The following is a 12,632-nucleotide window of genomic DNA, read 5'->3' as shown; positions in this document are numbered from 1 at the left end:
ACAATGTTCCCTCTTAAGCTTCATGGCTGTGCAACAAAAGTTTCTGCATAGGCCACTCACATATCGGCCCCTTTAAATACCTTGTGTGTGGCTGCGCAAAAACATTTCAAGATTTAGTCATTTAAACAAATTACTGGCATACTCCAAAACAAAATTACAACCACGTTGGTCGGGACCAAAACCTAATGGCTTCAATCTTCCCAGTGTTTAAATGAAGGAATGTGCAGCTATCCAGGGCTGGGTGTCAAACAGCCAAGTAGATGAAGAGGAGAGCACTAAAGATAAATCTTCGGAGACTCAAGTTACACTGTACAGGTATATGGGGTGTATCTTTTTGAGTGGATATGTGAGACTGGGATTAGGCAAGGGCAGTCCCACCTTGTTAAAGGAGGATGGTGTGGCAAACCATGGTAGGTCAATACTGTGGTGGGGCGAAAGTAGATTGGCAAGGTTCAAGCCTGGGTTGTGGGAAGATGGACAGCAATTTGGGAGGTGATAACATGTCTAGATTTAGATAAGGCTGACTTCAATAGGATGAAACAGGGGCTGCCCACAGTAAATTGGGAAAATCTGTTAATGGGTAAAATGATAGAATGACAGTGGGATGTGTTTAAAAAAGAATTTACTGTGATTCAGAAAATGTTTATATCCCTAAAGGGATTACCGAAGAAACAGCCATGGATAACTAAAGAGGTAGGAGACAACATAAAACTAAAATTAAAGTGTACAAAAGAGCAAAGAAAAGCATAGATCCTGGCAACATGGAATCATGCAAAAAACAACAAAGAGTGACAAAACAGATATTAAGAGCTTTAAAAAGGAAGCATGAAAATAAACTTGCAAAGGATACCAAAATCACTACAAAACACTTTTTAAAAAAATGTATGAGAAAGGGCACCACACCTGAAGGAGGATTTACTGGCCTTGGAGAGAAGTCAGTGTAGATTTACCTAAATGGCACCTGGACTCCAAGGGTTAACTTGTGAGGAAAGATTATAGAAACCCTGGAATTCAGAATGTTAAGGTGTGATTTGGTGGAACAGGGCTTGATGGGCTAAATGGCCTACTCCTGTTCCTATATTCATAGATGGGCCAGTAGTTTGCAAGGGCAGTGTGGTGGTTTATTTGATGAGGGGGCTATGAAAGCAGTTTTGAAAATGGGAGGAACAGCATCTGAAGACAGCAAACCATTTACAAAGTTAGTTAGCCTGAGGACCAGGAAGGGTAGTTGGGTGGTCAGCAGTTTGGTGAAGGTGTGTCCAGGGTGTACAAGGTGGGTCTGATGGATGATGAGCTCAAAGAATATGAAGAGAGAATAGTGAGACAGGGCTAAGGCACAGGAGAAGCTGCAAGAAGCTTTGGCTGCTAAGATTTGAGATTCAGTAGTCATTCACAGGACAGAATGGTTAAGATAAAAGCAAAATACTGTGGAAGCTGGAAATCTGAAACAAAAACAAAAATACCTGTGTAAGGTATTTGATGCTGTCAGACCTGCTGAGTTTTTCCAGGTATTTTTGTTTTTGTTACAGAATGGTTAAGGGTGCGTTCTTTTGAGGACAGGCAGACATTTTTCTCACCTTCTGCTAAACACCCTCCCCCGCCGAATCCCCTTCCCTCATTCCCCTCCCCCCTTTCTCCTAATTCCTCTTCTCCTCCACTTTGATCTTAAATCCTCCCCCCTCTAATGCTGGATCTGTGCCTTCCGTCTGCGAGTAGACTGAGGTTTTTGTTGAAGGCACTGCACTGTAAGTTGTCATCATTAACTATTTGCCAAGTCAGTGTTGGACCTCTTTAGGAAACAGTGCACTAATTGAGGGCTCGATGAAAAGGAGCTTTTAAAGGCTTCGTGGTATCGACCAAAATACCTTGTCCTTGAATTCGCTGTTGAATGCAAATTGGTTTTCAGGTTTTCCATCGGGCACCTTGTATCGTCTGAACCAATCTACTGTGGCTTCCAGATATCCTGGTTTCAACCGTCTCACGTCATCAATATCTAATTAAGAAAAACAAAAGCATTGCTAAGCTGGGTGGATTTTTTGGCCTTAGTATGCTCATCAGAATACATCAAGTGTCCAACGTTCAAATAAATGGCTTAAACATCTCCTTAACTAATCCCACAAAACAGACTGTTGCCCTCAATGTTTGTTAATGATCTAGATTTAGGTGTTCAGCGAATACTCTGCAAATTTGTGTGTGCGTCTCATGTGTGTTAAAGTCAGGATTGTGAGAATGTTTGAGTACTACAGACAGATCTCATCACACTAGGATTTGGCTCATGACCAAAAAATGGTGATTAACTTAGGAAAGTGTAGTATTATGCATGATGAACATAAATACAACCTTCAGGGATAAAAAACTATAGCCAGTGGAGAAAGATATCCATACGTTAATCCATCAATTTCTAAAAGTTCATGAACAATGTTGTAAAGAGACAGCAAAGCCAACAGATTGACAAGTCAAAGTATACCTTGTTGTCCTACTACAAAACCTTGGTTCGGCCTCACTTGGAATACTATGTCCATTTTTTGGGTCTCCTCATTGGGAGTGAGGCTTTGGAAATTTGAGATCACGAAACTCCAGTTCTTTGCCACTTCATGTATTGAACCATGATTTGCTGAAATCTTTCAAGGGAGAGCTGGACCTGTTCCTGACTGGGATAGGAACTGTCTTGTACAAGCTTAACTGCTGTATGATGTTAATCAGCATTTGATCACCCAGAATGATCACCCAGATTAGTTTCAAACACCTCAGGGGTTAGGAGAGAAATTTTCCAGGTTCTAGCTCACATTAGCCTAGGTTTTTAAACTGGTTTTTCAGATGAGGTGAGAGCTTGTAGATTGTGAGGGACAGGCTGGATTGGTCAGAGGATCTTCTCCTGTTTATACATGCTCATATCAAAACTTTCAGATATCAAACTAGGGGCATAGTTATACCTCATTGAGTTCTCCATAGTTCTCCTCACTGAGGGAGAATGCAATATAATACAAGACACTAGATAACTTGTGGACTGGCCAGTTAATCGGCAAAAGAACTTTAACATGGATAAATGTGAGGTGATGCACTTTGGTAGGAAAAATAGAAAGATCACCCACAGTATTAAAAATAAAATATTGAATGGAGTAGGACCTCAGGATATAGATGAACAAATCATCACAGCATTGCAGGTCAGCGAAGCAATTAAAAATATTAACAAAATACTGGGATCTAATTTTATAGGGGTGTATAATTCACTAATTTTGAATTTATGTTAAACTTGTATAAAATCTTGGTCAGGTTGAGTACAGCAAAGTAGAGGATTCCATGCTATAAGGACAAAAGCACTGGAGAAAATGCAATTAAGATTTACAAGAATGATATGATAGCTACTGGGAAAGATTGAACAGGCGGGGATTTTTATCTTTAGAAAAGAAAAAATTCAAGGTGAACTAATAAAGGTCTTTCAAATTATGAATGTGTTGGACAAGGTAGATGTAGAGAGAATGTTTCCACTTGTGGAAGAATCCCAAACTGGGACAATAAATGCAGTACAGTGACTAACAAATTCATTAGAAATAATAAGATATTTCTTTATTCAGAGCAGTTAGAATGTGGAACTCACTACCACAGTGAGTGGTTGAGGTAAGTAGCTTTCAAAAGTAAGTTAGATGAGTACATGAGAGAAAAGATTTGCTGAAAGGCTGAGATGGGGCAGATGGGAGGAGATTCGTGTGGTGTACAAACACCAGCACAGACTAGCTGGACTGAATGGTCTGTTTCTATGTTAAGTAAAATCATTCGAATGCAGGAAGCATAATATCGCATGCAAAAATTTCTAGGTGAAAAAGAAGGAACTTATACTTCAAGAGACAATCACACTCTTGGCATGTCCCAGAGCACTTAACAGCTACTGGATTTCCTGGTCATAAATGATTGCACCAATCAATCTGTGCAAAATATCTCACAAACAGCAGTAAATGCAATGATCTACACAAATAAATGGCCATCAAAAACAGATGCAATCTTTTCAAATTTGCTGACAATATTAAAACAGGCAGGTCAAGGTCTACAGAAATTAGTTCTGGAATTAGCCACAAAGTTTATTTAAATAAGGACTAATGCCTAAATATACAAACTGGAAATACACCAGGGCCTGCAATCCATCTCCCTCTCGCACCAGAGCTCCCTACGAAATGCACTGAAAAGTGATGGGAGTTAAAAGAAGCAAAGGAAATCTAAAAATGCAACTACTTCTGCGTTGGTGTCCAGTGGTGTGGTGGGGAGTGGTGGTGGCAGAATCAGCCGGTGTGTCATCCCCTCTAGCCTGGACAGCCCATGGGTAAGGGCTTCTAGTCAAGTCAGCTACACTTCCCATGCCATAAAGCATGTTGTGATGTGTTAGATCATAATTTTAACAGACACTGTAAACTTACTTTTAAAACTATTTGCCTCAGGATCCTTGATGTTTATTGCAATAACTTTCCAGTCAGTTTCGCCCTCGTCTATCAATGCCAAAGTCCCCAGAACTTTGACCTGGATAACTTCTCCTCTGGAACATACCTAAAATAAAACAGCAACTCTGATTTAAAACTGATTTTTTATTACCTCCGATCAGGAGCTATGCTGGAGGCAACAAAAAGAAGAAACAATATCAAGTGCTCTGAAAAACTTCAAAGCTTTTGTTCCAAACAGCTTGCTGAGAAAAAGAATGAAATGGACAGTGGTGGTGGTGGTTGATGGATTTGGGCATGATGATACCAAACTTGGAGTAGCGAACAGAAGAACGATAGCGATCGACCACACCAGGACAGAGTTGAGCAGAATGGGCAGACAAGTGACAGATGGAATTTAATAGAGGAGTATGAGGTGATGCATTCTGACTGAAGGGATAATGAGAGGCAATATAGGCTTAATGGTAAAGAACTAAAGATTGTGCAGGGATAGAGGGAGCTTGGAGTGTGTGTGCATCAATTTTTGAAGGAGGCAGGACATAGAGAGAATGGTTACTAAAGCATAAGGGATCTTGGGTTTCATAAAAAGAGGCACTGAGTACAAAAGCAGGGAGGTTATGCTGAACTTTTATAAAGCTCTGGTTTTAATTAATAGCTCTGTATTTCAATGCTAGGAGCATTCGTAACAAGATGCAATTTTTAAAAATTTAATTCATGGGATGTGGGCATCGTTGGCTAGGCCAGCATTTATTACCTATCCCTAATTGCCCTCGAGAAGGTGGTTGTGAGCGGGCTTCTTGCACTGCTGCAGAACAAAAACAGAAATATCTGGAAAGACTCAGCAGGTCTGGCAGCATCGGCGGAGAAGAGCAAGGTTGACGTTTCGAGTCCTCATGACCCTTCAACAGAACTAAGTAGAAATAGGAAAGGGGTGAATTATAAGCTGGTTTAAAGGGGTGGGGGGGGGCAGGTGTTGTTGGGACAAGCAAGCAGTGATAGGAAGAGATAACCAAAAGATGTCTCAGACAAAAGAACAAAGAGGTGTTGAAGGTGGTGATATTATCTAAAAGAATGTGCTAATTAAGAGTCGAGAGCAGAACAAGCAAGGTAGCTCTAGTGGGGGTGGAGTGAGATAAATGATGGGTGAAATACATTTAAAAATAATGGAAATAGGTGGGAAAAGAAAAATCTATATAAATTATTGGAAAAAACAAAAGGGAGGGGGAAGAAACGGAAAGGGGGTGGGGATGGAGGAGGGAGTTCAACATCTAAAGTTGTTGAACTCAATATTCAGTCTGGAAGGCTGTAAAGTGCCTAGTCGGAAGATGAGGTGCTGTTCCTCCAGTTTGCGTTGAGCTTCACTGGAACAATGCAGCAAGCCAAGGACAGACATGTGGGCAAGACTGCAGGGTGGAGTGTTAAAATGGCAAGCAACAGGGAGGTCTGGGTAATGCTTGCGGACAGACCGAAGGTGTTCTGCAAAGCGGTCACCCAGTCTGCGTTTGGTCTCTCCAATGTAGAGGAAACCGCATTGGGAGCAACGAATGCAGTAGGCTTAATTGGGGGAAATGCAAGTGAAATGCTGTTTCACTTGAAAGGAATGTTTGGGCCCTTGGACGGTGAGGAGAGAGGAAATGAAGGGGCAGGTGTTGCATATTTTGCGTTTGCATGGGGAGGTGCTGTAGGTGGGGATTGAGGAGTAGGGGGTGATGGAGGAGTGGACCAGGGTGTCACGGAGGGAACGATCCCTACGGAATGCCGCCGGTCGGGGGGTGAAGGGAAGATGTGTTTGGTGGTGGCATCATGCTGGAGTTGGCGGAAATGGCGGAGGATGATCCTTTGAATGCGGAGGCTGGTGGGGTGATAAGTGAGGACAAGGGGGACCCTATCCTGTTTCTGGGAGGGAGGAGAAGGCGTGAGGGCGGATGCGCGGGAGATGGGCTGGACACGGTTGAGGGCCCTGTCAACGACCATGGGAGGAAAACCTCGGTTAAGGAAGAAGGAGGACATGTCAGAGGAACTGTTTTTGAAGGTAGCATCATCAGAACAGATGCGACGGAGGCGAAGGAACTGAGAGAATGGGATGGAGTCCTTACAGGAAGCGGGGTGTGAGGAGCTGTAGTCGAGGTAGCTGTGGGAGTCGGTAGGCTTGTAATGGATATTGGTGGACAGTCTATCACCAGAAATTGAGACAGAGAGGTCAAGGAAGGGAAGGGAAGTGTCAGAGATGGACCATGTGAAAATGATGGAGGTGTGGAAATTGGAAGCAAAATTAATAAATTTTTCCATATAAATGTAATAAAACATGTCCCCTCATGTGTCTCTGTCACATGAGCAGGGACATGTTATTAAATCAATTTTCAAACTTTTATTTTATCTTTATTTGCTTTTGGAAACCTCATCCCACCTCTGGATGAGGTTTCCAAAAAAATGCAAAGGCCGCTTGGCCTTTTCGCCTGCCCGCCAACTATTAAATTTTCACTGCCCGCTCAACCCAAGTTAATTGATTACTTAATGGCCTTAACAGGCCTTTTAATTGTCGGCGGGTGCACTGCTAGCTCCGCCACGCGCCTGCTGACTGAACTATCGTGCAAATGCGCGTTGACATTGGCACGCTCGGCCGATGTCAATGCGAGTCATTTCACACTCGAGCAGGTCGGGTGCACGCCCGCCTGCTAAGCCAAAATTTCTGCCCTTGGTTACAAGCTGACCAACGTTGGGACCTGAGTATTCAAGGGTATTCGACATTTTGGAAAGGCAGTAAGAAAGGAAAAGGTGAATGGCTCTGTTAATAAAGGATGAGATCAGTGCAGTCAGTACAGTCATTGGAAATTATCTTGGTTTGAAGGATCAAGATGTAGAATCAGTTTGGGTGGAGATAAGAAAAAGCAAAGGAAAATCACTGGTGGGAGTAGCTTATAGGTCCCCAAACAGTAGTTACACTGTAGGACTGAGTTTAAAATCAAGAAATAGCTCTAAGAATAGAGCACAGACTGTGTTACCGTGTGTTGCACAGCTGTAAAGGACAGAACACTAAAGACATCAAGAGCGATGGATTGTGGATTGGACAAGACCCATTGCTTCTGCTTAAGTGTTGCCAGAGACCACCAGATCATTTAAAAGGGTCGGAGAAAAGAGGCTCTGTGCGGAGATGGTCGCCCAGTAGTAATGTTACTGGACTAGTAACCCAGAGGCACAGGTTAATGTTCTGGGAGCAAGAGTTCAAATCCCACCACAGCAGCTGGTGGAAGTTAAATTTAATTAATAATCTGGAATTGGAAAAAAAACCTAGTCTCAGTAATGGTGACCATGACAACTATCATCAATTGTTGCAAAAACCCATCTGGTTCTCTAATGTCCTTTAGGGAAGGAAATCTGTTGCCCTTACCTGGTCTGGCCTACATGTGACTCCAGGCCCACAGCAATGCTGTTGGCTCTTAACTGCCCTGTGAAATGGCGTGACAAACCACTCAGTTCAAGGGCAATTAGGGATGGGCAATAAATGCTGGCCTTGCCAGTGATGCCACACACCGTGAAAGAATAAAAATTCTATGTGATCAGGACTGTCATGACCCGAGTGAGAGAGGGTTCATAGACGTGCACCTCGTCAGTGGTAACCCTGTCCAGGGGCTTTGGATGGAATACGACTGCTGGTGAACGTGACTCAAGGGCTGAAACAATTGGATGGGAATTGAGAGATACTACAAAACAAAGGCAGAGTTGGAAAGACTAAGATCACATGTGATGCACGTTTGTGCACGAAATAACGTGAGCGCTTGTAACTATGTGGGGAGTATCTCTGTCGTGTCAAATAAATTGAAATTTTATCTTTTATTTGAAATATCCCTCGCCTGTTAATTAATGTTTGAATTATGTTGGTTTTAATTAGTTTGTTACAATAAAAGTTTTAAAAAGTGAAATCTTGTATATTGGTTTCCTTTACGTGGGCTTTGTGGGGATTATCGATCTCTATGGAGATTATAATGCTCTACAGTTTCAATTGTTGCCATTCTGGGCTGGAGAGGATGAGTGACATTTCAGGAACTGTTGGCTGGCAGTAGTTTCCCTGTTTCCACGTCGATCCTATGCTTCTACCATATGCCAGCGCTGCCATCAGTAGTTAAACTGGTGCAATGGGCCAACTGACACCATCAATCCTGACTTGAAGATGCATGAGGGCCTGATCAGCTCTTTGTGGGTGACCCAACGCTACCAAAAAGCCTGTGGTTAAAATGGCAGTGGGAGTGAGGTGGACAGTGCCTATAATCACACTCCACACAGACTAAGGATTAGGGAGGGGATTGCGCCTCGCTGCTCACACCCCTTAGGAAATGGTAATTCAACACACTGCCCATCAACTAGTTAACACTACAGACAAAGAGTTCCACTGTCTGTGCTGAGACAGCCCAAATCTGCCAGAGCAACTGGTATAGTTAGCCTCAGCACTCATGGACTAATAAACCAGCCCAAACTGCTATCCAATTATCTCCAGCCTAAAGTGTGGGCATGAACTAAGGACAGGATTGAGCTCCACTATCATGCTACCCATAGTCAAACAGCCTAATGCATGCCAAATGGGAGGATCTTTAAGAATGCCATGGAGACATGAACACTTTCGGAACTCAATCCGCACCCTGCAAGTCAGCATTGACAAGGACAAAATTAGACAGGACTTCCTCCACATCAAAACATGGCAGCATTATAACCAAAACATGGCAGCAATATTATAATCAATGATGTTTCTAAATGCACTCGTGGAACATTCACAAAGGCAATACCTTGGTTCCAATTTCGCATACGTCGATAGGATCATTGTCTCCACGACATCCAGTTGATTCATCTGTGTGACTTGGGTTTTCCCAAGTCTGTAAAAACAAAAGCACAATGGGAGTTACAGGCAGAGGACCATTGACCCATCGAGCCCCCCAATCCACAGTGCTCCCTCAGCCTATCGAGCCCCCCCAATCCACAGTGCTCCCTCAGCTCGAGACCCCCACTCTACAGTGCTCCCTCAGCCCATTGAGCCCCCATATCCACAGTGCTCCGTCAGCCCATTGAGGTCCCAATCCACAGGGTTCCCTCAGCCCATCGAGCCCCCCAATCCGCAGTGTTCCCTCAGCCCGAGACTCCCAATCCACTGTTCCCTCGGTCCATCGTGCTCCCCACTCCAGTGTTCCCTCAGACCATCAAGTACCCCCAATCCACAGGGTTCTGTCAATCCATCGAGCCCCCCAGTCCACAGTGCTCCCTCGGCTCCCTCAGACCCCCAATCCGCAGTGCTCCCTCCGCCCATCGTGCCCCCCAATCCACAGTGCTCCCTCAGCCCACTGTGCTCCCAATTCACAGTGCTCCCTCAGCCCACACAAGCTCCCACATTGAGTTCCACTTGACCCACTGAGCCTGTTCAAATCCAGTGTTTCTTTTGACCCATCTAAACCCCACTATCCACAGTATCCCTTTGATGTTTTTCAAATATCCCCGAATTCCATTGGTTGATATGAACCAATTCAGTTGTTCTTGAAACCCAGTAGGGTTTATTGTTTCACCCCATATAGGGCTGGTAAACTCTGCCACACACTCGCCACCTGATAACTATTGGTCAGGGACACAGTATTCCCTCACCATCGGGGTCAGGGACAGAGTAAGTATCTAAATGCGATTATCAAGCTTAGCTAAAACCCAATTTGAAACGACATGAATAGAAACAGAAGCCTGTAGCGAGTCTAAAGTTGATGTCTTGAGCTGAGATTAAGATTCTCTTCAGGCTGTCATTCAGTTTTATAGTTGGTAGGTCAAAAATTACAGTCAAGCTAAACTGAATCATGGTGATCCAGCAGAATTGCTCAAAGAGCAGTCCCTGGCAAGACAATGAAATCAATAAACATTGTTTATTACAGTTACTTTTAAATATGAAGCAAATCTCTGTGCTGATTGCTCCCTGAAGCGAAGGGGAATTTGTTAGCCTTGTTGATCAGCTTCAGTCGAGATCAATGTTCTGCCAGTTCAGAATTTTAGCACAGGTCCAAAGTAAACATATACTGCAAACTCTCCACGTCACACAGCTTGACAGAGTAAAAGTAAACTGCTTGCGATAACGGGGCAAGGTCCATTTACAAGCCTTGTTGTGAATTACAATTTTCACTCAGTGTCTTTAACATTGAATCAAGCAACCCACAGTACTTGAAGCACTTGAGGAAAATGGGTGTTGAGCCAAAGGAAAGATTAAATTGGCTAACCAAAAGTCAATCAAAGAAGTGGATTGGAAGGAGGGTCAAAGGAACAGTGGAAATTGGAGGGTTTGAGAGAGAGAATACTAGAGTGCAAATTCTCACTGGCTGATAGAAATGTAGGCAATATTGAACAAAGGGGAATGCACAAGAGTTCAGGGTGTAAGGGGCAGAGTTAGGGACAAGCGATAGGTGGCATGATTGGGGAGGATATTATAGAGATAGGGAAGGGGAGGCAATGGATAGATTTGAACACGCGAATGCTGGCAGCGTAATGTCACTGGACTAGCAATCCAGAGACCGAGTCTAATGCTCCAGAGATGCGGGTTCAAATCCCACCATGGCAGCTGTTGGCATTTAAATTCTATAAAAATCTGGAAAATAAAGCTAGTCTCAGTAATGGTAAATAATGAAACTATCATCCATTATCATCAAAACCCATCTGGTTCACTAATGTCTTTTAGGGAAGGAAATCTGCCATTCTTGCCTGGCCTACAGGTGACTCCGGACCCACAGCAATTTGGCTGACTCTTAACTGCCCTCTGAAATGGCCTAGCAAGCCACTCAGTTCAAGGGCAATTAAGGATGGGCAACAAATGCTGGCCTTGCCAGTGACACCCACATCCCAAAGAATAAAAAAATTGGTGTTGCTGGACCAGGAACCAATGTAGATCAGTATGCACAGGGGAGATGGGTGAACAGAGCTTGATATAAGTCAGGGTACAGGCAGCAAATTTTTGGATGCGCTCATTTTATGGAGGGTGCAAGTTGGGAGGTTGCCCAGGAGGATACTGAAATAATTAAATGTGGATGGAAAAAGTCATGGGATGAGGGGTTCAGCAACAGATGAACTGAGATAGGGGTGGAGATAGGCAATGTCCCGATGTAGAAATGGGGCGTCAGTTGTTAATTGTATATTCATTGTATTTAATAGCATGCAGGTGATGGGCATTAACTGGGGATTCATTTGTGCTCCTAAAAAAGTTATAAATAGATACAAACTGAAAATGTAGTTGCTGTGTCAGGAGGTGAATGTTTAACATGTGTATCTTTGTAAATAAATGCTTATAAAAGTGTGTAAAGATTGGCTCCAGTTCTATCCTTCAGCTAGCTTTTCAGAGTAATACAATAGTGATTGTGGGAACTTGTGTTCAGAAGCCGCTGCTTCACCGTCATTGGGACAAAATCCTGGAATTCCCTCCCTAGTAGCACTGTGGGCATACTTACACCACATGGACTGCAGTAGTTCCAGAAGGCAGCTCACTGCCACCTTCAAGAGCAGTTAGGAATGAGCAACAAATGCTGGCCTAGCCAGCGATGCCCACATCCCATGAAAGAATAAACAAAATAAAAAAGCTCATCTTGGGGTAGATACCATAGCAAGGTTGCTCATAATCTGCTTCAACCTCAGGACAGTGGCCAGGAAGAGGGATGGTGTTGATGGCTGGGATCAGAGTTTGTGACAGTAACTGAAGACAATGACTTTGGCTCTTCCCAACATTTAGTTTGAGATAATTGCCGCTCATCTAGAACTAGATGTTGAACAAGCAGTGTGACAACAGTTGGTTTAAGAGGTGCAGATTTGGGTTTAGTCAGACTTTATGTGGAAGATGGCACCATGTCTTAGATGGTGTTGCCAATGGGCATCATAGATGAATCGAGGTCACAGGTGGGGTTGGCAAGTACAGATCTTTGAGGCTCTCTGCAGGTGAAAGAAAACTGTTCTCTAAAAATCAAAAATTCTTCGTGACAAAGCCATTTTGGATCTACATTGCTAAATTTATTTAATCAGCTATAGTGAAACAATTGCCTATAAACTTGCCACGAACATGGGCTGTGCTCACAACAGTAGAGAAAGGATTTTTTGAGAGAACAATATTCCTATTTCCAAAAACCTCATAGCTTTTTGAAATGGCCATTAAAGAGCAGTGAGCTGCCTGTATTGCTCTCATGGTCCATGAGTGTTTTTCTTCTAGGA

General features: G+C 43.4%; 1 protein-coding gene across 1 annotated transcript in view; it reads right to left on the bottom strand.

Moving 5' to 3' along the window:
- Nucleotides 1-12,632, bottom strand: part of LOC144695000 (inorganic pyrophosphatase-like) — a 55,588-nt gene that overhangs the window by 23,097 nt on the left and 19,859 nt on the right. The window contains exons 5-7 of the mRNA XM_078565843.1: nucleotides 9,206-9,292; nucleotides 4,410-4,536; nucleotides 1,866-1,993 (exon numbers count right to left, since the gene is read on the bottom strand). Coding sequence (XP_078421969.1) covers nucleotides 1,866-1,993; nucleotides 4,410-4,536; nucleotides 9,206-9,292 — 342 coding nt within the window. The remainder of the gene's footprint in view (nucleotides 1-1,865; nucleotides 1,994-4,409; nucleotides 4,537-9,205; nucleotides 9,293-12,632) is intronic.

Source organism: Cetorhinus maximus, chromosome 20, assembly GCF_964194155.1.
Source record: "Cetorhinus maximus chromosome 20, sCetMax3.hap1.1, whole genome shotgun sequence".
Lineage (NCBI taxonomy): Eukaryota > Metazoa > Chordata > Chondrichthyes > Lamniformes > Cetorhinidae > Cetorhinus > Cetorhinus maximus.
This window is presented reverse-complemented; position numbering and strand designations above follow the sequence as displayed.